Source organism: Oncorhynchus tshawytscha, linkage group LG09, assembly GCF_018296145.1.
Source record: "Oncorhynchus tshawytscha isolate Ot180627B linkage group LG09, Otsh_v2.0, whole genome shotgun sequence".
NCBI classification, from domain to species: Eukaryota; Metazoa; Chordata; class Actinopteri; order Salmoniformes; family Salmonidae; genus Oncorhynchus; species Oncorhynchus tshawytscha.
This window is the reverse complement of record NC_056437.1, coordinates 15,817,261-15,843,942: the sequence shown is the minus strand read 5'-3', so window position 1 is coordinate 15,843,942 and position 26,682 is coordinate 15,817,261. Positions and strand designations below refer to the sequence as shown.

The 26,682-nt window shown below is 43.5% G+C and overlaps 1 protein-coding gene across 1 annotated transcript in view; it reads right to left on the bottom strand.

The window, feature by feature from the left end:
• Positions 1–23,726: 23,726 nt before the first annotated feature.
• LOC112257430 (mucin-2-like) overlaps positions 23,727–26,682 on the bottom strand; it is a 57,224-nt gene continuing 54,268 nt past the window's right edge. The window contains exon 4 of the mRNA XM_024430971.2: positions 23,727–26,265. Within this exon, the coding sequence (XP_024286739.2) occupies positions 26,064–26,265 (202 nt within the window). The 3' untranslated portion in view covers positions 23,727–26,063. The remainder of the gene's footprint in view (positions 26,266–26,682) is intronic.

Below are 26,682 nucleotides of genomic sequence, written 5' to 3'. Positions count from 1 at the left end.
TAGTTTGTCTCTGCAAGAGACAGCTTTTTTGAGTAATATGCGCATGGATACAATTTCTGTGAATTACCTTGACGTTGGAACAGGACAGCCCCCACACCTACTTTTGAAGCGTCCACCAACACTATGAAGGGCAGCGAAGGATCTGGATGTTGGGTGGAGGTCAAACGACCCTTTAGTAGGCGGAAGGCTTCGTTGGATGAACAAGTGGGCTTCGTTGGATGAACAAGACAGCCCCAGCTGTCTACGAGGGCGTCGCTCAGCCGCAGAGAGACATGTGGCCCCCACCTCCATGGGTTCAGGTTCTGACTCAGAATGATCAACGGAGGAGGGAGAGAGGCGATGGGGGTACCAATGCCCCCGAAGAAGGTTATCTAGATGTATGGCCATCGCGACTACTGGCTCGCTGGGTCGATTTGTGATAGAGAATCCTCCACTGTTTACGAGATGATGCCTCTTGAGTAATGTTGAAAGAACGTGGGTTACCTCATCCGTCGCCGTCCCCAAATGAGCCAGCTGGTCATGGTGTTGATGAAGGAGGTGTCCCTGTTCGCCGACCATCTGGGAGATGTCATGGTGTTGATGAAGGAGGTGTCCCTGTTCGCCGACCATCTGGCAGATGTCTTGGTTAACTGCTGCTTCTAGTTGTTGAGGTAGTATTCTGTAACGTAGACGCAAGGATTCAGGAACCAGGTGCAGAGTTTAATAATAACGAACATGGAGCGATACAAACCAAGAGAAGCGTCTGATATAGAAACATAAAGAATTCTACCTGATGACTGATAACAAAAGAGTGCTATATAAAGGGTAGGTAATCAAGGGAGTAATAAAGTCCAGGTATGACTGATGATGAGTCTCTCAAAAGATTTACGTGCGTTTGAACGGGGTATATTAGTCAGTGCCAGGGCGCACCGGTTTGTGTCAAGAACTGCAATGCTGTTGGGTTTTTCATGCTCAATAGTTTCCCGTGTGTATCAAGAATTCTCCACCACCCAGCCTACTTGACACAACTGTGGGAAACATTGGAGTCAACATGGGCCAGCATCCCTGTGAACGCTTTTGACACCTTGTAGAGTCCATGCCCTGACGAATTGAGGCTGTTCTGAGGGCAAAAGGTGGGGGTGCAATTCAATATTAAGAAAGTGTTCGTAACGTTTTGTACACTCAGATCCTACATATAAGTGCCATTGTGACCAGGACCAAAACGCAACCATTGCATGATATACTGCCACTGTGACCCAAACCAAGATTCAACACAGGCCTTGGTACACTGTCACTTCTTGATTCTCTCCAAATACAAGGTTTGTCAGTACGTTTTCATACCCAATGTCATCCAATGTCCACATGAGTCCACGTCCCATGCCATCTGTTGTGTGATTCTACATGTCCTATTAATTTGGCATTGAGGGATGTATCTGGCTTATACAGCAGATGGTATGGGACATGGACCACGTTTTAGGTAAGAAAAAATCGGAGAGACTAATTTCGAAGTAACTATCACTTTAACTCACTCAGCACATTAGCCAGTTAGTATCATCAAAATATATTTAGGGTTTGTTATGAGTGGGTGGAGTGACCATACTACAGTATAATACCCTTTTAACACTAATATACCAACCTGAACCGTATTGTGTTGGCTCAGATAGTCCCTTTTCACATGGTTGTTTTCACGGTTCCAGCAACTATGGGTGGATGTGTAACCAGGACAGCTCAGTACAGTTCAGCTCGGTTTGGCCCATACATGTGAAATGAGTGACCTGGAGAGGATAGGTCACCTCTGTGACTCCGGGTGTTAGTGACTTGGATGACGACGTGCTCCAGATAGACAACGTGCTGCAGGGGATGGCTGGAGCAGCCAGTGGAGTCATACACAGACCTCATCACAAGGCCTGAAGAAATAGTTGTGTTATATGAGAGAGAGAGAGAGCGCGAGGGGGAGAAAGAGAGAGAGGGGGCAGAGATAGAGAGGGGGAGAGAGGGACAGAAATGGGGAGAGAGAGAAGAGAGAGGGGGAGAGAGGTGAGAGAGAAGGGGGAAAGAAAGAGAGGGGGATGGGGAGAGAGAGAGAGGGGGGTGGAGAGAGAGAAGGGGAGAAGGAAGAGAGCGAGAGGGGGGAGGGGAGAGAAAGGGGGATGAGAAAGAGAGAGAGAGAGATGGTGCTTAATTATTATCTGTGGAGATGGATATGCTTCAGAGAAAATAGAGGATTGTATCCATGATGGTAGCAGCCAGTCCCGTTCTTGCTGTGTTGGATGGAAGCCTCTTCACACACATGCTGGGAGAGGACCAGTCTGGACTGCCAATGAATGAATGAATGGATTAATAAATTAATGACTAGATGGAAGGATGGAAGTGTGGAGGAAAAATGTATAGTCTGGAGACAGCCTTGAATTGTACATTTTGTCACATACAATCATTGGTTCCTGTAGGTGGTGGGGAGAGATATGAGGGGGAGACGGTCATGACCCTCTCCTCAGACCTTTTGGCAGAACGCCCAGAATATATTCTATAAGTTAAGATAGGATACGGTGCCAGACACATGCAGGAACCAACCCTATGAACAATGCCTATGTAGTTTGTCTGTGTAAGCAGTTTATAAAATAACTAACGGGACTGCCCCGGCAGAGCTCACTTCAGACCGGTACTTTATGCATCTAAGTTTGACAGTGACCTCTCCAGCTTGCGGTTAATAAAGAATGATTAATTTAAGACTGACTTCAGGTGTCTCTGGTGGTAATTTCCACGACAGAATGATGCATGGATGGAAGGATGCATGGATGGAAGGATGCATGGATGGAAGGATGCATGGATGGAAGGAAGGAAGAATGCATGGAAGAAAGGATGGAAGGATGCATGGATGGAAGGAAGGATGCATGGATGGAAGGAAGGAAGTATGGCTGGTAGGAAGGAAAGATGCATGGAAGAAAGGAAGGAAGAACGAATACACAAACAAACCAATAGGCTCAATCAATGAAGCAATTAGTGAGCCAATCAGATAGGAAAGCCTAAATGTGGTTGTTTGTCATTTGTTGTGTAGTTTTACAGTCATGGTTCTTCCTTTTTGCATTAAATCCTTCTATGTTCCCTTGAATGCTAATAGAAAATTACAATAAAAATATAAATTAAAGAAAGCCCCTTAATGATTCTAGCCATCCCGGATCCGGGATCGTGAATACAGCCTCAAGCTCATTACCATAACGTAACGTTAACTATTCATGAAAATCGCAAATGAAATGAAATAAATATGCTAGTTCTCAAGCTTAGCCTTTTGTTAACAACACTGTCATCTCAGATTTTCAAAATATGCTTTTCAACCATAGCAAAACAAGCATTTGTGTAAGATTATTGATAGCTAGTGTAGCATTTAGCGTAGCATTTAGCGTAGCATTCAGCATGCAACGTTTTCACAAAAACAAGAAAAGCATTCAAATAAAATCATTTACCTTTGAAGAACTTCAGATGTTTTCAATGAGGAGACTCTCAGTTAGATAGCAAATGTTCAGTTTTTACAAAAATATTATTTGTGTAGGACAAATCGCTCCGTTTTGTTCATCACGTTTGGGTAAGAAAAAAAACGAAAATTAAGTCATTAAAACGCGAACGTTTTTCCAAATTAACTCCATAATATCGACAGAAACATGGCAAACGTTGTTTAGAATCAATCCTCAAGGTGTTTTTCACATATCTATTCGATGATGTCATTTGTGGCAGTTTAGTTAATCCTCTGAAGAAATGGAACGCGCATGGACCTGGAGATTACGCAATAATTTCGACGCAGGACACCGGGCGGACACCTGGTAAATGTAGTCTCTTATGGTCAATCTTCCAATGATATGCCTACAAATATGTCACAATGCTGCAGACACCTTGGGGAAACGACAGAAAGGGCAGGCTCATTCCTGGTGCATTCACAGCCATATAAGGAGACATTGGAACACAGCGCCTTCAGAATCTGGGGCATTTCCTGTATGAAACTTCATCTTGGTTTCGCCTGTAGCATTAGTTCTTGGGCACTCACAGATAATATCTTTGCAGTTTTGGAAACGTCAGAGTTTTTTCTTTCCAAAGCTGTCAATTACATGCATAGTTGAGCATCTTTTCGTGACAAAATATCTTGTTTAAAACAGGAACGTTTTTTATCCAAAAATTACATTTTTTGGTTTGCACAGAGTATGGGGAACAAATTCAATCAAATTCAATCAAACCAGATTCCCTTGTATCCAGCTCTGTTGTAGTGCCAGTCATGGGCGGTCTGGTGACTGGCCTGTAACGTTCTGACAATAATGTGCTGCACATTTAAAAAAAAAAATTTTTTAACCTTTATTTAACCAGGCAAGTCAGTTAAAAACACATTCTTATTTTCAATGACGGCCTGGGAACAGTGGGTTAACTGCCTGTTCAGGGGCAGAACGCCAGATTTGTACCTTGTCAGCTCGGGGGTTTGAACTCCAGGTCAGCAGTGGGCTGGATCAGGGTCACACATACACAAGTTAAAAAGTCTGTATAGCATATTATAATGTCGTAATACTAAAATAATATTCTCAGTACATTATAAATAGAGGCAGGAGTTTCTCTGACAGTGAAATATTTGCAGCCCAAGTTTTAGCCAATAACTAGGGCCTGTAACTATAGGGCCTGTAACTAGGGCCTGTAACTAGGGTCTGTAACTATAGGGCCTGTAACTATAGGGCCTGTAACTAGGGTCTGTAACTAGGGTCTGTAACTAGGGTCTGTAACTAGGGTCTGTAACTATAGGGCCTGTAACTATAGGACCTGTAACTAGGGTCTGTAACTATGGTCTGTAACTATAGGGCCTGTAACTAGGGTCTGTAACTATAGGGTCTGTAACTAGGGTCTGTAACTAGGGTCTGTAACTATAGGACCTGTAACTATAGTGCCTGTAACTAAGGCATGTAACTAGGGCCCAGAGTTGTTACTGGTCAGATCATGTAGTCAGGAAAACCTCCTTGTCCTACCTATATTATTCTCAATACAGTTAGATATCAGTGATGATATCTTTAGGAAAGTACGTTACTTGGGTGGAGACTGAGGTCCCAGAATGTTCCTTCTTGCTGCCTTGTTTAAGGTCTAGCGTTACCTGGCAGATAGAAACAGTAATGCTGTGTGACTGTAGAATCAAATAGTTTACTATGAAGATGCCTAAAAACTGCTTCTCCAATAAAAATCCCTGATTACGCTCGCCACTCGTAGGCGATGACATGGCGACGTTAGCTAGCTAAGATCACATGCAGAAACATGTCATCGGGTCTAATGGTCGTGTGACAAAGTTCGGCACGACACGACCATGTGACATTTTATGATAGAGTTTCTAAACCCAAAGGCTCAACATCGCAATACCACCGGGAATGCATTGAGAAGCAGACTTGACAAGTCAATAGGTGTGTTCGGATACCCATACTAACATACTGTATACCACATACTTAATGAGTATATACTACATACTATACACTATTAGTTCATTTTAGTTCACTGTAAACAAACTGTATAATTTCAGTTGAGCATACTAGCACTTCGCCTGTCTACCGGAAGTTGATGCTGTTGCTATGCAACCTCTTGCTAGATTTTTAGCATAATAAATTCCTAGCTAGACATTTTATGATTTCGGGTGTGTTCGTAAATTCAATCTGGAGTGCCAAAGTTCACTCTGGGCATTCGTAAATCCAGAGCTTTGTCAGATTTTCCATTTGTAAATTCAGAGCCTTTCACTCTGGCAGCATTCAGAGTGCTCTGAAATTGGAGTGGAGAGCGAGAATTAACCATGTCCATTGAAATGCTCAATGCCTATACCACTTAGCTAAGAATGATGTGAATAATCAAGTCAATAAATGTTGGGTAGTTAGTTTGATAGCAGATAGTTAATATACCGCCTGGCAAGTTTGATGTATTAGTAGCTAACTAACGTTAGGTAACTAGCTAGCATTCCCGGAGGTATTTGATGTTGAGCCAGCAGATTGTCCAATCGGATGGACATATCGATTGGCTCATCCAGGGAAAGAGCGGTGTCCCGACACGCTAGCTCCCTGCGGACATCTGTAGTGGTCGATAAGGGCCCTGTCGTTCCACCCAGATCCTGCTGCCAAGGTCCGGAACTCCAGCGCGTAATCCTGGGCGCTCCTCTTCTCGTGCCTGAGATGAAATAGTCGTTCTCCCTCCGCTCGGCCGTCTGGAGGGTGATCAAACACGGCATGGAAGCGGCGGGAAAACTCTGGGTAGTGCTCCTTCGCTGAGTCTGGGCCATTCCCAGACTGCGTTCGCCCACTCCAGAGGATGACCCGTGAGGCAGGAGATGAGGACACTCACCCTCTCCGCTCCCGAGGGAGTGGGTCTGACGGTGGCCAGGTATAGCTCCAGTTGGAGTAAAAACCCCTGGCAACCCGCCGCCGCTCCATCATAAGCCCTCGGGAGCATCAGACGGAGGCTGGAGTCAGGAGATGGGGAGTCCGGAGCCGGGGGTGCCGAAGGTGGAGAGAGGAGACCACTCCTCTCCCATCGGTCCATTCTCTCCATCGTATGATCCATCACGATCCGATCCGATGGAGGACGGTGGTGTGGTGGAGAACCCGTTCCTCCATCGATGGGAGATGGTTGGCTGCTGCTCCTGCTGACTCCATTCCATATGGTGCGGGATTCTGTAACGCTCCGGGTGTCATGGGTGTGGAGTCAGACGCAGGAAACAGAGAATGCAATACTGTGCTCTTTAATGCACTAACGCAACACTGGGTGCTCAAAACCAAATGCCCCAAACACGGGGGACGAAAACAGTACAGCAAAATACACGACCAGGAACAAACACGTTCCTCTACTACATAACCAAAGGTCACAATAATTAATCCCGCACAAAGAAACAGGCGGGCCGTCTAATAAAGCCCAACTAATGACTCACTAACAGGTGCTAACAATAAACATACAAGGAGGGGGAGGAAAGACAATCCGTGGCAGCTAATAGGCCGGCGACGACGACCGCCGAGCGCCGAGCGCCACCCGACTGGGAAGGGGAGCCACCCTCGGTCGGACTCGTGACACTCACTATTGGTTTAGGTTACGTTTATTATTCCCTTCACTATTGGTTTAGGTTACGTTTATTACTTCCCTCATGATTGGTTTAGGTTACGTTTATTATTCCGCTCACTATTGGTTTAGGTTACGTTTATTATTCCCCTCACTATTGGTTTAGGTTAGGATTATAATTCCCATCATTATTGGTTTAGGTTGGGATTTGGGGAGCGTAAGCTTATCCTTCCTAGATCTGTGCCTAAGGGCATCTTCTGTTATTTACATATTGATAAGATAAATCCTAGAAGTAAACATACAACCCAAGGCAAAAGACTAACACACAGACAAACACATTTTCAGGCTAAGACAAACACACACACAAACACTCATACACACAAATATACATATATACACGCGGAAACACACACACGCACACGCACACACACACACACACACACACACACACACACACACACACACACACACACACACACACACACACACACACACACACACACACACACACACACACACACACACACATACACACACACACACACACACACACACACACACACACACACACACACACACACACACACACACACACACACGAAGGCGCACACAGACAAACATTCAGGCGCGCATGCACACACACACACACACACACACACACACACACACACACACACACACACACACACACACACACACACACACACACACACACACACACACACACACAGTGGATAATCAACTTTTCTAATGTACACACCCACACACGCACACAAACAAACACACCCACTTACAGTGTGTATGACGTTCTCTAAGGCGAGGAGAGGAGATGGCCAGGTCCTTCCACCGTCCTCCCGTCATCCCCCGGCTCCAAGCTGGCAGAGTAGATATCAACATGCTGCTGCCTGAAGCTCAGCGATGGGGCCTCCACCATGTCCATCACATCTCCTTCCAGCATACGAATACCTACAGACATGGGAGGGGGAGGGACCTTCATAACCTTAGCATTCAATACATAGGGTGAATCACCCATAGGAATAGACTGGAACTTATTTGGATAGTCCAGATTTTCCATCCGTAGATGCTCTGCAGATGGTCATACTATCAACAAACTATCTGTTGATAAGCAACTGCTTGCTAAACTTACAGTTAGGGTTAGGCTTAGAATAATGGTTAGGGTAAGGGTTAAGGTTAGAGTTAGGGCTAGGGTAAGGGTTAGAATAATGGTTAGGGTAAGGGTTAGGGTTAGTAGAAAGTTTGTAGAGCATCTACAGATGGACTATACAAAGAAAGTGTTACTAGAGATTCTATTTTTACGGGACCATCTGACCTGCAGTACATACAGTATGTATGCCTCTTCAATATACAATATACTGTGCCTCCCTTACCCATATGTGCTGTTTTTAAAATTGAACTTGAACTACTGAATATACAGTATGTGTCATTTTTTTATATTTTCATTTTCTGTCTTGTGTGTTGGCGCTAAAGGACACATTTCATGCTTTTATAAACGCGACTAATAAAGAACTCTGAACTTTTGATGAACTTATGAACTGTCACATAGACTCACCACCTATGAACTGTCACATAGACACACCACCTATGAACTGTCACATGGACTTACCACCTATTAACTGTCACATGGACGCACCACCTATGAACTGTCACATGGACTCACCACCTATGAACTGTCACATGGACTCACTGTGGAGTGTGATTGAGATTGCGTCATCTGTGGATCTGATGGGGCGGTATGCAAATTGGAGTGGGTATCGTGTATCCGGGATGATGCTGTTGATGTGAGCCATGACCATCCTTTCAAAGCACTTCATGGCTACTGATGTGAGTGCTACGGGGTGGTAGTCATTTAGGAAGGTTACCTTCGCTTCCATTTTTCCTCCTCCACCAAACTTTACAGTTGGCACAATGCATTCGGGCTGGGAGGAGGTCAGAGACCTGGCAGTTCTCCTGGCATCTGCCTCCACCATGTGGCCTAACCAAGGAAAACTCCTGGCTCTAGCAATAAGCGATCTGTACATTGTAATATACATTTGACTTATTTAGCAGACACTCTTATCCAGAGCGATTTACAGAAGCAGTTTGACTTAAGTTCCTTGCTCAAGGGCACATTGACATATTTTTCACCTCGTCGGCTCGAGGATTCAAAGCAGCGACCTTTCAGTTACTGGCCCAACACTTAAACCTCTAGGCTACCTGTCGCGCAGACGTCATGGCTGGAGTCATATCTGGCTGTGGGATCATCATCATTCCCATTGACATCATGACGGGCAAAGGGGTCCTAAGATACACTGACATAAAAAAATGTTAGTGATCAATTGGCCTTTTTTCCTCCATTCTAGTCTGGTGCTTTTTCTTCCATCACACCAGTCCGAACCTATTTACTCACAAATCAACCAGGCGGTGTCTGCAGACGAAAGTACACCAGACATTTAGCTTCCATTTTAATACTCTGCATTGACGTTTAAAATCTCCCGGCCAAGAGCTTTGACTGCATATTGTCTCAGCTCTGGACTTTTACATTTGGGCCATTTGCCAAACCCCTTCGAATTAGTGGATTCAGCTATTTCAGCCACACCCGCTGACAGGTGTATACAATTGAGCACACTGCCATGCAATCTCTATAGACAAACATTGAGATTAGAACGGCCTTACTGAAGAGCTCAGTGACTTTCAATGTGGAACCATCATAGGATGCCACCTTTCCAACAAGTCAGTTTGTCAAATGTCTGCCCTGCTAGAGGTGCCCCGGTCAACTTTAAGTGCTGTTATTGAAGTGGACATTTCTGGGAGCAACAATGGCTCACACAATCTCACAGAATGGGCCAGCCGAGTGCTGATGCCCGTAGTGCTCAAAAACCATCTCTCCTCGGTTGCAACACTCACTACCAAGTTCCAAACTGCCTTTGGAAGCAACGTCAGCACAATACCTGTTTCGGGAGCTTCATGAAATGGGTTTCCATGGCCAAGCAGCCACACACAAGCCTACGATCACCATTTGCAATGCCAAGCGTCGGCTGGAGTGGTGTAAAGCTTGCCACCATTGGACTCAGCAGTGGAAATGCGTTCTCTGGGGTAATGAATCACGCTTCAACATCTGGGTTTGAATCTGGGTTGGCGGATGCCAGGAGAACACTACCTGCCCGAATGCATTGTGCCAAATGTAAAGTTTGGTGGAAGAGAATAATGGTTTGGGGCTGTTTTTCATGGTTCGGGCTAAGCCCCTTAGTTCCAGTGAAGGGAAATCTTAACGCTACAGCATACATTGACATTCTAGACGATTCTGAGCTTCCATCTTCGTGGCAACAGTTTTAGGAAGGCCCTTTCCTGTTTCAACATGATAATACCCCTGTGCACAAAGCAAGGTCCATACAGAAATGGTTTGTCAAGATTGGTGTGGAAGAACTTGACTAGCCTGCACAGAGCCCTGACCTCAACCCCATTTAACACCTTTTTGGATTAATTGAAACACTGACTGCGAGCCAGGCCTAATTTCCATCCTCACCAATGCTCTTGTGGCTGAATAGAATCAAGTCCCACAGCAATATCATGTTTAGTTGTTAAGTCGGATCATTATCTATTACTTTAGTAATAGTTATAACTGGAAGGGGTCCTCGCAAAACACAAAACAATGGGGCATATGTGGGTCATGCACACAAACCTGCAGCATGTTTGTAAACCAAAGGCCAAGTTTCAAGTGTTAATTTCACATGCACAAGTACAGCCTTTCTTGCAAGCTCTAACCCCGACAATGTAGTAATCAATAATACTTTTCAAGTGACTTTAACATGTATCCTTCCTTTCTTCCTTGAGGTAATCACTGATCTGTTTCACTTTACATTGCTCTCATCAATCATGTCATGTCAGATTAGTGATTACCTCAAGGTAAGAACAAAGGATCCATTTTAAAAGTGTTGCAACGGGGCCATTATTTCTGCAGTGTAGTCTGTGCCCTCGTCTGAGCTCAGTGGAGGGATAGTATAATACAATGCACAACAGAATGCTCTACTGGGGGTCATTAAAGACCAGTGTCTGGGTCCAGCTCTGGTTCTGATTCTGGTTCTGATTCTGGGTCTAGTTCTGGGTCTGGTTAGGTTGGGTGGGGCCTAGATGAGTGTGTTTAGTCCTGACATCGACTGAGTAGATGTGACTGGCTCTGGAGTTCCTCTTGGTCATCTGATGGACCACCTGCTGCTGCATCCACTCCACCTCCAGAGACATGGAGGTTACAGGACCACTACTGTCAGCTACTTAGTATGGAATGCACACTTTTGTTTTGCATGTTTGCTGATTCTGCTGAATTCCTTACAGGTGAAAGGTCCAATTATATTCATATATATGTATTTATGTAAATGTAGTATGTCTTATGCGTGTGTGCCTGCGTGTGTGCAGGACGTCATGCAGCTGCTAAATTATGTAGGAGTGTGTCAATAACACCTCCAGTGGACTCTAGTTATATTGGACTCTAGTTACAGTTAATATACTTTCTCTGTTGAATCTACCATTGAAGGACCGACTTCATTTAGAAAGCAGACTAGCCTAGATATCAGATTGCCATCTTCAATGGCCCTGCATAATCTTCTTTCAGTCACTCACAGGTGATAAAATCAACTAGGCTTATTGGTCAAACTGCAGATTTCACTATACTGTGAGTGTACAAAACATTAGGAACACCTGTTCTTTCCATGACATAGACTGACCAGGTGAATCCAGGTGAAAGCTATGATCCATTACTGATATCACTTGTTAACTTCACTTCAATCAGTGTAGACAAAGGGTAGGAGACAGGTAAAAGAAGGATTTTTAAGCCCTGAGACAATTGAGACATGGATTGTGTATGTGCTCTTCTATTCAGAGGGTGAATGGGTTTTTAACACTCAACAGTTTCATCAAGAATGGTCCACCACCCAAAGAACATCCAGCCAACTTGACACGAGTGTTGGAAGCTTAGGAGTCAACATGGGCCCAATGTCCCTGTGGAACGCTTTCAACACCTTGTAGAATCAATGCACCGACGAATTGAGGCTGTTCTGAGGACAAAAAGGGGTGAAACTCTATATTAGGAAGGTGTTCCTAATATTTTGTAAACTCAGTGTATGGAGCCTATGTGTGATTTGATTGACAACAATTTTGTCATTTACAAATACTTTATACAGCATTAAGAGTTAATAAATGGCCTAGCGTATGAAGGATTTAGTGACGGACACATGTTGTGACTGACACAATCCCTCCCTTCGAAATGTTGAATTGCACAGTATGATTAGGCCTAGACTAGGCTTCTTTGTATGGCAGACGAGTAGCCTGATTAGTGAGGAGTTGACACCGCTGTCCTTGAGATGATGCTAACAATGTAATTATGGCAGACTCAGAGATGGTTGAGCCCTCCTATTCATTCAGGATCAGTTCAGGACAGTGGTAGTGGATAAACTGGGATCTACACGTCAGTGGAATATTATCGCTATCTGTTATCCATTAAAACCAGCATTTATTGTGTTAAAGAGATTTTGGCAATGAGGCCGTTTATCTACTTTTCATGAGTCAGACGAACTTGTGGACACCATTTTATGTCTCTGCTTACAGTTTGAAGAAAGTTTCTAATTAGTGCTAGCACAATTGCTAACTAGCATTAGCACAATGACTGGAAGTCTATGGGTATTAGCAGATACCCACAGACTTCCTATCATTGCGCTAACACTAACAGTAGTTAGCATTGACTAGCAAAACTAGGTCTGACTTCCTTCATGCTGGACACAGAGAAAAACAAATGGTATTCACAAGTTCATCTGACTCTGGGGTTGTAGATAAAGGGTCTAATTGCCAAAATCCCAAAGTATCACTTTAAGAAGACCTTGAACTGACACCCTCTGAATGAACATTTGATTCTCAATCCATTCCCAGAACGTGATAATGTTTTAAATGATTTGCTGATATATATACACTACCGTTTAAAAGTTTGGGGTCACTTAGAAATGTCCTTTTTTTTTAAAGAAAAGCCATTTTTAAAATCAGAAATACAGTGTTATTAATGTTGTAAATGACTATTGTCGCTGGAAACGGCTGATTTTTTATGGAATAGCTAAAGCAACTATCACTCCTGTGTTCCAATGGCATGTGTGTTAGCTAATCCAAGTTATAATTTTAAAAGGCTAATTGATCATTACAAAACAATTTTTCAATTATGTTAGCACAGCTGAAAACTGTTGTCCTGATTAAAGAAGCAATAAAACTGGCCCTCTTTAGACTAGTTGAGTATCTGGAGCATCAGCATTTGTGGGTTTGAACTGGCAGCTTAATTAATTAGTACCCGCAAAACACCAGTCTCAACGACAACAGTGAAGAGGCGACTCTGGGATGCTGGCCTTCTAGGCAGAGTTGGAAAAAAAACCATATCTCAGACTGGCCAATAAAAACACAAAATGAAGAAGGGCAAAATAACACAGACACTGGACAGAGGAACACAGCCTAGAAGGCCAGCATCCCGGAGTCGTCCCTTCACTGTTGACGTTGAGACTGATGTTTTACGGGTACTATTTAATGAAACTGCCAGTTGAGGACTTCTGAGGCGTCTGTTTCTCAAACTAGACACTCTAATGTACATGTCCTCTTGCTCAGTTGTGCACCGGGGCCTCCCACTCCTCTTTCTATTCTGGTTAGAGCCAGTTTGCGCTGTTCTGTGAAGGGAGTAGTACACAGCGTTGTACGAGATCTTCTGTTTCTTGGCAATTTCTCGCATGGAATAGCCTTCATTTCTCAGAACGAGAATAGACTGACGAGTTTCAGAGGAAAGTCTTTGTTTCTGGCCAAATTCAGCCTGTAATTGAACCCACAAATGCTGATGTACCAGATACTTAACTAGTCCAAAGAAGGCCAGTTCTATTGCTTCTTTAATCAGGACTACAGTTTACAGCTGTGCTAACATAATTGCAAAAGTGTTTTCTAATGAATAATTAGCCTTTTAAAATGATAAATGAATTGGATTAGCTTACACAACGTGCCATTGGAACACAGGAGTGATGGCTGCTGATAATGGTCCTCTGTACGCCTATGTAGATATTCCATAAAACATCTGCCATTTCCAGCTGCAAAAGTAATTTACAACATTAACAATGTCTATACTGTATTTCTGATCAATTTGATGTTATTTTAATCAACAAAAAATGTGCTTTTCTTTTAAAAACAAGAACATTTCTAAGTGACCCCAAATTTTTGAATGGTATATATATATATACAGTGACTTCAGAAATTATTCAGACCCCCCACATTTTGTTACGTTACAGCCTTATTCTAAGATGGATTAAATAAAACATTTTCTTCAGCAATCTACACACAATTCCCCAAAATGACAAAGTGAAAACAGAATTTTTGAAAATGTAGAAAAAAAAATCTATATATACACCTGTGGTAAATTAAATTGATTGGACATGATTTGGAAAGCCACACACCTGTCTATATCAGGTTCCACAGTTGACAGTGCATGTCAGAGCAAAAACCAAGCCATGATTTCGAAGGAATTGTCCGTAGAGCTCCGAGACAGGATTGTGTCAAGGCACAGATCTGGGGAAGGGTACCCAAAACATTCAGCAGTATTGAAGGTCCCCAAGAAACCAGTGGCCTCCATCATTCTTCAATGGAAGAGGTTAGGAACCACCAAGACTCTTCCTAGAGCTGGCCACCCAGCATAACTGAGCAATCGGGGGAGAAGGGCCTTGGTCAGGAAGGTGACCAAGAACCCGATGGTCACTCTGACAGAGCTCCAGAGTTCCTCTGTGGAGATGGGCGAACCTTCCAGAAGGACAACCATCTCTGCAGCACTGCACCAATCAGGCGTTTATGGTAGAATAGGCAGACAGGAGCCACTCATCAGTTAAAGGCACATGACAGCCTGCCTGGTGTTTGCCAAAAGACACCTAAAGGACTCAGACCATGAGAAACAAAATTCTCTGGTCTGATGAAACCAAGATTGAACTCTTTGTCCTGAATGCGAAGCGTCACGTTGGGATGAAACCTGGCACCATCCCTAAGAGTGAAGCATAGTGGTGGCAGCATTATGCTGTGGTGATGTTTTTCAGCGGCAGGAACTGGGAGAGTAGTCAGGATCGAGGCTAAGATGAACGGAGCAAAGTACAGAGAGATTCTTGAGGAAAACCTGCTCCAGAGCGCCCAGGACCTCAGACTGGGGGTGAAGGTTCACATTCCAACAGAACAACGACCCACAGCCAAGACAACGCAGGAGTGGCTTAGCGACAAGTCTCTGAATGTCCTTGAGTGGCCCAGCCAGAGATAGACCTGAAAATAAGAATGGGATATTTTCCCAAATACAGGTGTGCCAAGCTTGTAGCCATACCCAAGAAAACCCGATGCTGTAATCACTGCCAAAGGTGCTTCAACAAAGTACTGAGTAAAGGGTCTGAATACGTACATAAATGTGATATTTCCGGGGTTTGTTGTATTAATTTGCAAAAAAAAATCTAAAAAACTGTTTTTTCTTTGTCATTATGGGGTATTGTGTGTAGATTGATGAGGGGGAAAAAACAATTTAATCAGTTTTAGAATAAAGCTGTAACCTAATAAAATGTTGAGAAAGTCAAAGGGTCTGGATACTTTCCGAAGGCACTGTATATTATAATTTCATCATCGAGCCAATGTTGATTTATTATTGATATGAATCATTCATTGTAATTCTGCATTGTGTATTCAATGTTTTGCAATAGTTGTGCTCGAAGATTAATTCCCTTTTTGAGTTAAATGTATTCCTTTTGAATTGGAGTATTAATCTAGTATTCCACTTTGGGAAAAAAAAACTAACTGGATGAAAGCTGAACAAAACAAAGAAAATGCACCTCTCGGCAAGCAGTCACACCACTTTGAAGTTATATAACATATACTGGGAGAGACTGACTTTGATGTTTAAAAACATTCATTTCAAATAAATGGCAAATTCCTCTGGAAATAATTGTTAAACTGTGTTCTTGAGCACCTTGACTGCCCCACAGGTAACTAAGGCACCAGTCCTCCTACCTATTTATTTGGTTTTAAAAAGTATTGCTGTAATGCAAACTTTTATTGCACCTCTAGTGTACAGGTCCCTAGGGGTCAGTTGTTGAATGGAAATACACACAAAACATTATTGAAGTTTTGAAATTCTGAAAGTCTTTAGTTTTTGTTTTCAGCTGTTGTTGCTTGCTATTAAAACCTTTGGATTGTTCAATTATTTGAATGTGTTTCCAGGGACCATCTCGGTCTGAGACTGTGTTTCAGCAGCTATTGCTACTCTTTTAACCAGTAATAACTGCTAAAAGAAAATGGTTTAGCCCTCCCTTTAAATATGTCCTTTATACAGTCTAATACACAGGCAATAGGCCAGGTTACTTTACCTACACAACCCCTCTAATAAAACGTACTAGCTACTGTGGCAAGTGGCTGCAGGGCTAGCCATATGAGTAATATAGTAAGTTAGTCATTATACACTGCTCAAAAAAATAAAGGGAACACTTAAACAACACAATGTAACTCCAAGTCAATCACACTTCTGCAAAATCAAACTGTCCACTTAGGAAGCAATACTGATTGACAATAAATTTCACATGCTGTTGTGCAAATGGAATATACAACAGGTGGAAATTATAGGCAATTAGCAAGACACCCCCAATAAAGGAGTGGTTCTGCAGGTGGTGACCACAGACCACTTCTCAGTTCCTATGCTTCCTGGCTGATGTTTTGGTCACTTTTGAATGCTGGCGGTGCTTTCACTCTAGTGGTAGCATGAGACGGAGTCTACAACCCACACAAGTGGCTCAGGTAGTACAGCTCATCCAGGATGGCACATCAATGCGAGCTGTGGCAAGAAGGTTTGCTGTGTCTGTCAGCGTAGTGTCCAGAGCATGGAGGCGCTACCAGGAGACAGGCCAGTACATCAGGAGACGTGGAGGAGGCCGTAGGAGGGCAACAACCCAGCAGCAGGACCGCTACCTCCGCCTTTGTGCAAGGAGGAGCTGGAGGAGCACTGCCAGAGCCCTGCAAAATGACCTCCAGCAGGCCACAAATGTGCATGTGTCTGCTCAAACAGTCAGAAACAGACTCCATGAGAGTGGTATGAGGGCCCAACGTCCACAGGTGGGGGTTGTGCCTACAGCCCAACACCGTGCAGGACATTTGGCATTTGCCAAAGAACACCAAGATTGGCAAATTCACCACTGGTGCCCTGTGCTCTTCACAGATGAGAGCAGGTTCACACTGAGTCACGTGACAGACGTGACAGAGTCTGGAGACGCCGTGGAGAATATTCTGCTGCCTGCAACATCCTCCAGCATGACCGGTTTGGCAGTGGGTCAGTCATGGTGTGGGTGGCATTTCTTTGGGGGGCCGCACAGAGGTATCCTGACTGCCATTAGGTACCGAGATGAGATCCTCAGACCCCTTGTGAGACCATATGCTGGTGCGGTTGGCCCTGGGTTCCTCCTAATGCAAGACAATGCTCGACCTCATGTGGCTGGAGTGTGTCAGCAGTTCCTGCAAGAGGAAGGCATTGATGCTATGGACTGGCCCGCCAGTTCCCCAGACCTGAATCCAATTGAGCACATCTGGGACATCATGTCTCGCTCCATCCACCAACGCCACGTTGCACCACAGACTGTCCAGGAGTTGGCGGATGCTTTAGTCCAGGTCTGGGAGGAGATCCCTCAGGAGACCATCCGCCACCTCATCAGGAGCATGCCCAGGCATTGTAGAGAGGTCATACAGGCACGTGGAGGCCACACACACTACTGAGCCTCATTTTGACTTGTTTTAAGGACATTCCATCAAAGTTGGATCAGCCTGTAGTGTGGTTTTCCACTTTAATTTTGAGTGTGACTCCAAATCCAGACCTCCATGGGTTGATAAATTTGATTTCCATTGATAATTTTTGTGTGATTTTGTTGTCAGTACATTCAACTCTGTAAAGAAGGATGTGTTATTTTAGTGTTCCCTTTATTTTTTTGAGCAGTGTAATTCACAGCACAATGAATACCTCAACCCTTTATTCCTCCTGATGATGGAAGCCAGACTTCTTTCATACCCAGGGAATCCTCTGGTTGAAAAACCTACAATTCACTGCTTTCATTCACCTGCTTACCCTGCCCTCATATTTAGCCTAACAACCAGGGCTACAAGTAGAACACAAAACGATTTGACGTGAACTATCATGACACAAGGCAAGACCCAGATGCAGACACAGGAGGCAGATTGTTGGAGTCTTACAATGTTTATTAATCCAAAAGGCTTACCTCCTTAAATGCTCTACAACAAAGCTTTCTTATTGTCCAACAAGCTTTCTCTGCCCCTAACCTTCTTCTGAACACCTCCACAACAAAGGTCATGTGGCAAGAGGAATGTCATGTTGTATTGCTACTATGTTGTGTTGCTGTCTTTGGTCTCTCTTTAATTAAGTAGTGTTGTGGTGTCTTGTCGTGATGTGTATTTTTTCCTACATGAAAAATGTTTCATCCCAGCCCCCGTCCCCGCAGGAGGTATTTTGACTCTTGAAAGGCCATCACTACAAATAAGAATGAGTTTTTAATTGACTTGCCTAGTTAATAACGGTTAAATACAAATAATAAATACAATTCTAATGACTTAAGCAAAATGTCATGTATGTGTTAATGTTCGTGAGAGTATCAGCTTTTCATATTGTGGTCACAATAGTTGGTAACTCATACTGTTCAGACCTTATAGACGTTTTTGTGAGAAGACCTGTTTTCGGCATTCACTCTTTTCTCACAAACACGGCTCTAGTTCATCCCCCATTGGTATCAGCGGATGCAGAAGAAATAGACAAATCCAATGCATGAAACAGTCCAATGCAGTCTGTCGCTCAAACACACAATGCTTAAAAGGGCTTGGAAGCACTAAATCACACCAGCATTACCATGGGATTCAAAGCAATTTATTTAACTGGGCTTTATTTACATATACTGACTAATGTCCTGGTATTTCTTCACTTCGTTGATGTGGGGGGAGGCAGGCGAGAATTTAGCTAATATTTTATTAAACCAATCTGAGCCTGAGTTGACTTAGAAACTCGTCTTTTTAATGAATCATTCACTGCGCACCTGTGACAGCCACTGCAGCGGCAGTACACATGTAGATGGCACTCGGATAAGTACGGCTGTTCTGCCTTTGCTAGGAGATGTGCCGGGCATTGTTTAACCCCCTGCAGTTAAGCAAAGTTTATTCTCCAGCTCCACTATATGTGTGAGTGTATTAGTGTGCCTCTAATACAGCAGTTTCAAACTCATTCCATGGAGGGCATAGTTTCTGCTGGTTTTTGTTTTTTCCTTTCAATTAAGACATACACAACCAGGTGAGGGGAGTTCCTTACTAATCAGTGACCTTAATTCATCAGTCAAGAACAAGGGAGGGAAAACCCACAGACACTTGGCCCTCCGTGGAATGAGTTTAGCACATGCTATAACACAAGACTCAAATCTTGCATGAAATGCCATATCTTTCTGCTAACCATTCAGTATCATATTATCATGTTTCCCCTCTCCACTGTAGTCAATCAACCTGGCCAAGGCTTTCGACTCTGTCAATCACCACATTCATATCGGCAGACTCAATAGCCTTGTTTTCTCTAATGACTGCCTCACCAGGTTCACTAATTACTTCACAGACAGAGTTCAGTGTGTCAAATCGGAGGGCCTGTTGTCCGGACCTCTGGCAGTCTCTATGGGGGTGCCACAGGGTTCAATTCTCGGGCCAACTCTTTTCTCTGTATACATCAATGACGTTGCTCTTGCTGCTGGTGATTCTCTGATCCACCTCTACACAAACGACACCATTCTGTATACTTCTGGCCCTTCTTTGGACACTGTGTTAACAAACCTCCAGACGAGCTTCAATGCCATACTGCTCTCCTTCCGTGGCCTCCAACGGCTCTTAAATGCAAGTAAGACTAAATGCATGCTCTTCAACTGATCGCTAACTGCACCCTCCCGCCCAGCATCAATACTCTGGACTGTTCTGACTTAGAATATGTGGACAACTACAAATACCTAGGTGTCTGGTAAGGCTATAAACTCTCCTTCCAGACTCAAATTATGCAGCTCCAATCCAAAATTAAATCTAGAATCTGCTTCCTATTTTGCAACAAAGCATCCTTCACTCACGCTGCCAAACATACCCTCGTAAAACTGACTATCCTGCCAATCCTTGACTTCGGCGATGTCATTTACAAAATAGCCTCCAACACTCTACTCAGCAAATTGGATGCAGTCTATCACAGTGCCATCCGTTTCGTCACCAAAGCCCCATATACTACCCACCACTATGACCTGTATGCTCTCGTTGGCTGGCCCTCGCTTCATATTCGTCGCCAAACCCACTGGCTTCAGGTCATCTATAAGTCTTTGCTAGGTAAAGCCCCGCCTTATCTCAGCTCACTGTTCACCACAGCAGCACTCACTAGTAGCATGCGCTCCAGCAGGTATATTTCACTGGTCACCATAGCAGCATCCACCCATAGCACGCGTTCCAGCAGGTATATTTCACTGGTCACCCCCAAAGCCAATTCCCCCTTTGGCCGCCTTTCCTTCCAGTTCTCTGCTGCCAATGACTGGAACAAATTGCAAAAATCACTGAAGCTGGAGACTCATATCTCCCTCACTAACTTTAAGCACCAGCTGTCAGAGCAGCTCATAGATCACTGCACCTGTACATAAACCCATCTGTAAATAGCCCATCCAACTACTTCATCCCCATACTCTTATTTAAACTTTTTTTTTCTTCTCCCAGAATCTCTACTTGCACATTCATCTTTTGCACATCTAGACATTTGGCAAGCCAGGGGTGTATTTAATGAAACCACTATTTAGGAAATAATAATCGACATTAGCTTGCTCCGCGTAATTTCTTAGACATTTTGGCAAACTGTCTCAGGGGTTGGTATGATTTCTATGTGTCTGCCTCTGACACCCAGGCAGTTTTTATCACATTGACTGAGACTAGGCAGGGTAGCCTAGTGGTTAGAGAGTTGGACTAGTAACCAAAAGGTTGCAAGTTCAAATCTTCAAGCTGACAATGTACAAATCTGTTGTTCTGCCCCTGAACAGACAGTTAACCCACTGTCATTGAAAATAAGAATTTGTTCTTAACTGTCTTGCCTAGTTTAATAAAGGTACATTTGTTATGTCCTCTGTTATGATCTGATGTAAGTGAGACTTCATTTCTCTATTATTTAACAGCTTAGGCCAATGATTCATATTAGCTTTGCTCTCCAGCACCTACTGCACAAGGGAAGTCTCAGTTGTCACATGGACTTCATGCACTTTTGCTGATGCCTCGAGTCAGAGTCAGTGAAGCCTATTAGCCACATTGCATTGGATTGCGTCGCTTGGGCCAACTTTGACCCTGGCATTGCTTTGAAGTGTCTCGATAACAGACATTATGGTCATCCATTTGAACCCATCACTCCTGCTTCCCTCCTGCTTCTCCGTAATGACCCTCACAGAGCCGAGCCCATCTGATAAACTCTGACAACTGCCTTGGAACTCACACCGACAGAGCAGAGCTGCATTGGCGTGAGAGGGGGGACTCTTTTGTGTATCACCCTTATCTGTCTTACCTTACCGTTTTCCAGTCCAACCTGGCTGGCTTTTTGTGCATTCCGAGCCAGTCTTCCTCTCTTCCCCTTTGTTCCTTCCTCCAGGCGGACCTCAGATCTTCTTCTCTGTTCTGTAAACCCTGCTCTGTCATCAGGATTACAGCTCACTGCTGTACAGGATTAATGACTGACAACTCTATACTCCTTACACAGAGCCAGGGAAGAGAGATGGGGATAGGCCTCTGGATGTGTGGGTGAGAAACAACTGTGTTGCTCTGTCTGAGAGATTTTCTCTGAGAGAAGCACAATACATGTGTGTCGGGGTCTGTGTGTGTTGGGGTGTTTGTGTGTGTGTTATAGGGGGCTGATGCGTGTGTATGTTGGTGGGAGGGTGTGTGTATGTGTGTTTATAATTTTAGGACTGTGGTACTTGCACCGCAAAAGCACATCTACTTATACTTTTATTTTCATAACTCTTCTTGAACTGCACTGTAGGTTAAGGGCTCGTAAGTAAGCATTTCACGGTAAGATCTACACTTGTTGTATTCGGTGCATGTGACAATGTCAAGGTGTGTATGAAGGCGAAGTCAGGTGCAGGAGAGCAGAGTATGATTAAATAAAGCGCACTTTATTATAGTTCCAAACCGGGAGCACAACAAACGCGATCAAAAAATTGAACAATAAAGTAAAGAGCTTAACGAACATCACTTGACATGAAAACAATTACACACAAAACATGATGGGAAACAGAGGGTAAATTACAAGTAGATTGATCGGGGAAATGAAAACCAGGTGTGTATGAAAACAAGACAAGAAAAATGGAGCGGCGATGGCTAGAAAGCCGGTGAGGTCGATCGCCAAACGCCTCCCGAACAAGGAGAGGAGCCGACTTCGGTGGAAGTCGTGACAGACAAATACATTTTGATTTGACTTGATTTGTATACCTCGCTGAAGCACAGCAGGATGGACAGTTCAGTTGGTATGCCTCGGGCCTCTATTAAACTGAGTTAGGTTGTGTGATGCAACATCCCAGAATGTACACTGCCGTTCAAAAGTTTGGGGTCACTTAGAAATGTCCTTGTTTTTGAAAGAAAAGCAATTTTTTTGTCCATTAAAATAACATAATATTTATCAGAAATACAGTGTAGACATTGTTAATGTTGTGTAGACATTATTAATGTTGTAAATGACTATTGTAGTTGGAAACAGCAGATTTTTTATGGATTATCTACATAGGCGTACAGAGGCCCATTATCAGCAACCATCACTCCTGTGTTTCAATGGCACATTGTGTTAGCTAATCCAAGTTTAGCATTTTAAAAGGCTAATTGATCATTATAAAACCCTTTTGCAATTATGTTAGCACAGCTGAAAACTGCTGTCCTGATTAAAGAAGCAATAAAACTGGCCTTTGGACTAGTTGAGTATCTGGAGCATCAGCATTTGTGGGTTCGATTACAGGCTCAAAATGGCCAGAAACAAAGCACTTTCTTCTGAAACTCGTCAGTCTATTCTTGTTTGAGAAATGAAGGCTATTCCATGCGAGAAATTGCCAAGAAACAGAAGATCTCGTACAACACTGTGTACTACTCCCTTCACACAACAGCGCGAACTGGCTTTAACCAGAATAGAAAGATGAGTGGGAGGTCCCGGTGCACAACTGAGCAAGAGGACATGTACATTAGAGGGTCTAGTTTGAGAAACAGATGCCTCACAAGTCCTCAACTGGCAGCTTCATGAAATAGTACCCACAAAATACCAGTCTCAACGTCAACAGTGAGGAGGCGACTCTGGGATGCTGGCCTTCTAGGCAGAGTTGCAAAAAAAAAGCCATATCTCAGATTGGCCGATAGAAATGAATTATTAAGATTGGCAAAAGAACACAGACACTGGACAGAGGAACTCTGGCTAGAAGGCCAGCATCCAGGAGTCGCCTCTTCACTGTTGAGATTGAGACTAATGTTTTGCGGGTACTATTTCATGAAGCTGCCAGTTGAAGACTTGTGAGGCGTCTGTTTCTCAAACTAGACACTGTAATGTATTTGTCCTTTCAAAAACAAGGACATTTCTAAGTGACCCCAACATTTTGAGCGGTAGTGTATGTGTGAGTGACTGACTGAGTGTGTGAGAGTGAGAGAGAGAGAGAGAGAGAGAGAGAGACTCTGTGACTGTGTGAGGATCCATGTCTGAGTGCTCAGTGGCAGCAAAACATGCCAGTTCTCTCTCTCCAAATGTCCAGCCAAGTGTCCTATCTATCGACAAACAGGGGCATGTTGCTTGAAACCTGTTCAGAGCGTTGCACCCTGAAACAGTTAGGCTGTTGGGTTGTGTCTGTGAAGCCTTGAAATATCAATTCCCTCTCTGCTATATCTGCCAGACTACATCTGTTCACATACAAAATACTCCATTCTCCTTCCTTCAGAGAACACTGTCTGGTCTCTATTGGGAAACTGGCATCTACATTTCTGTTACAAATAGGGATGGGTAGAATCATTTGAATCAAATAGGCATGGGTAGAATCATTTGAATCAAATAGGGATGGGTAGAATCATTTGAATCAAATAGGGATGGTTAGAATCATTTGAATCAAATAGGGATGGGTAGAATCATTTGAATCAATTGAATAGAATTTAGAAGAAAACAAAATGACACTGTTGTTATCAAATATTTGTGTACATTGTTGACACAAGTATGTGTCACGATGAGAGAGACCATCACTAACAAGGAATCTGGCGTGGTTTTCGTTGTTTGCAGTCTTAAAGCAGATGAGGCTTCTTTTTGTGTGATGGGCCCTGCAGCGTCCAGGAGAAGTGAGCTGTCTGCACAGCCATCTGGGGAAATATGATGCACTGCTTCTGCATCTCCTTGTGTTGGGTTGCGTAATCATATTAGATGCATAAATGTTTAGGGTCCTGCATTTAGGTCAACAGGCGTTTCACGGTTGACCTCATTCTAAGAATGTAACATTGTGACCATAACTACTGTTCCCTGAAGGAGAATGATCTCTGTGAACCAAGGCTGCCTTGGCCAACAGGGAGCCACAAGAATCAATGGAAAGGCACCCAGTTCAATGTTGGCTGAATATAAACCACTGGCAGAAACGCGTAAAAGAGGATCGGTGGGAATTCACAGAGAGCTAGAGTGGGATGCTATAACAGTGGAGCTCAAACAAAATTGTTTTTGTCAAATGCTTCGTAAACAACAGGTTTACTTAAGGGGCCTTCCCAACAATGCAGAAAGAAACAATTAGAAATAATAGAAAAATAATATAATGAGGAATAAATACCGAATGAGCAGCGATAACTTGGCTATATACACTGGGTACCACTACCAAGTCGATGTGCAGGGGTACGAGGTAACAACGCTAATTGTGTTTAGGCCAGGCAACAGGTGTTCTGTAGTTACCCGACGACAAAAAGCACTGCTAACAATCTATACCAACTTGTGACTCATCACAAGACTTAATCTTGTAAAAAATCAATGACAGCATTAATGACAATATTCCCAAACAAGTTGTTGTAAAATACTTTATAGAGCAGTAATCCGTATCTGAAATATAGCAATTCAACCAGTAGAATATGTTTTTTTCCCCCTCACTTTTCCTCCTGGTGCATTTCTCAGCCTGTCTTGTTGTATGTATGTGTGTGGTTTTTGTATAATCAATTCTATTAAAAGTTTTGAATAAGGGTCATCATAATAATTGATTTGTTGAAACGTCTCAGGGTATAAAAGCTGGTGTTCTAACCATCATTTGTCCATTAGGGATGCGGATGGATCCTTCCACTCTTCTCTCTGTACACTCATTCTTTTCCGCTCTTTTTTAATCCCACCATGGCCTAGCCTTTTATACCTCCTCACTTTCTTGACCTTCATTTTGTCCTTACCCTTTATTTTCATCTTCTACACTTTCACTTCAACAATTGCCTTTACAGTACCTCCCTCCCTGCACTTAAAACTGACCACAGGTGCTGAAGAGGCATTTATTGAGGTGCAACTACAACACAAGCATGTTCGTTTCACTCTTCACTCTAAACAGTTCCAACACCAGGAACAGCACAGATTCCATTCATCTACACACCACGGTTCTTCCAGGTCCTTTAACTACTTTTATGTTTCTTTTATACCTCTGTTATTTATGTTTGATTTCTCTTTATACCTCTTTTATTTATATTTTATATCTATTTTATACCTCTTTTATATCTCTTTTAAACTCTCATGTTTACTGCTTCTTCTCACACTTGTTTTGAGCTTCCATTTTCTTTCTCTCTCTCCATCCACATCAGGGCCGCACACTTCACACACTACCATTCAGAGCCTCACAGTCTATAGAGGAAGCATGTAAAGTACTGTATCCATCTCCGTCCTTCACAATCTTAAGAAGGAGTGGCCTTATTCATTGTGTCCTTCCCTATCCCACCCTCCCTCCAAAGTTTAAAGTTCACAAGAACCAGAAGCACTTCTTCCTGCTTTTCTTGCCGCTGTGAGGGGGGCGTGCCAGTGTCACCGGCAGGGGTGTTTCCTGGCGGTGTGGCGTGGTGGGCTGAGGGGTCACAGTGGGCAGGAGGGAAACCTCTGGAGGGTCCTCTACCCTCCACGTGCGGGTCACTGCCCCCTCCTGCAGTCGGAAGTCATGCTCCACACTGCAAAGGAGGGAGAGAAGGAAGGTTTATGTCACAAATACTCATCTCACATGATCATGTCAACCTGAAAACTGTACCATGCTGGCTTGGATATTTCTTTTCACATTGGGTGCATTCATAAATTTACTCTGGCAATCTACTGCGATATAAGTGCACTCTGGTTTGATAGTCTCAGAGCGCAGAATAATTGATGCAGTTACGAACAACCTACAACCAGTTGTTAAGACAGGTTTCAGTTAACATAAAAAAACACAATTCAATTGTTGCCAGTAACACAGTTACAATCACTAACACTTATACAGTATACTCTTAGAAAAAAAGAGTTCCTCATAGGAGAATCCTTTTTCGTTCCAGGTAGAATATTTTTGGTTTCATGCAAAACCCTCTGTGGAATGGGTTCTGTATGGAACAAAAGGT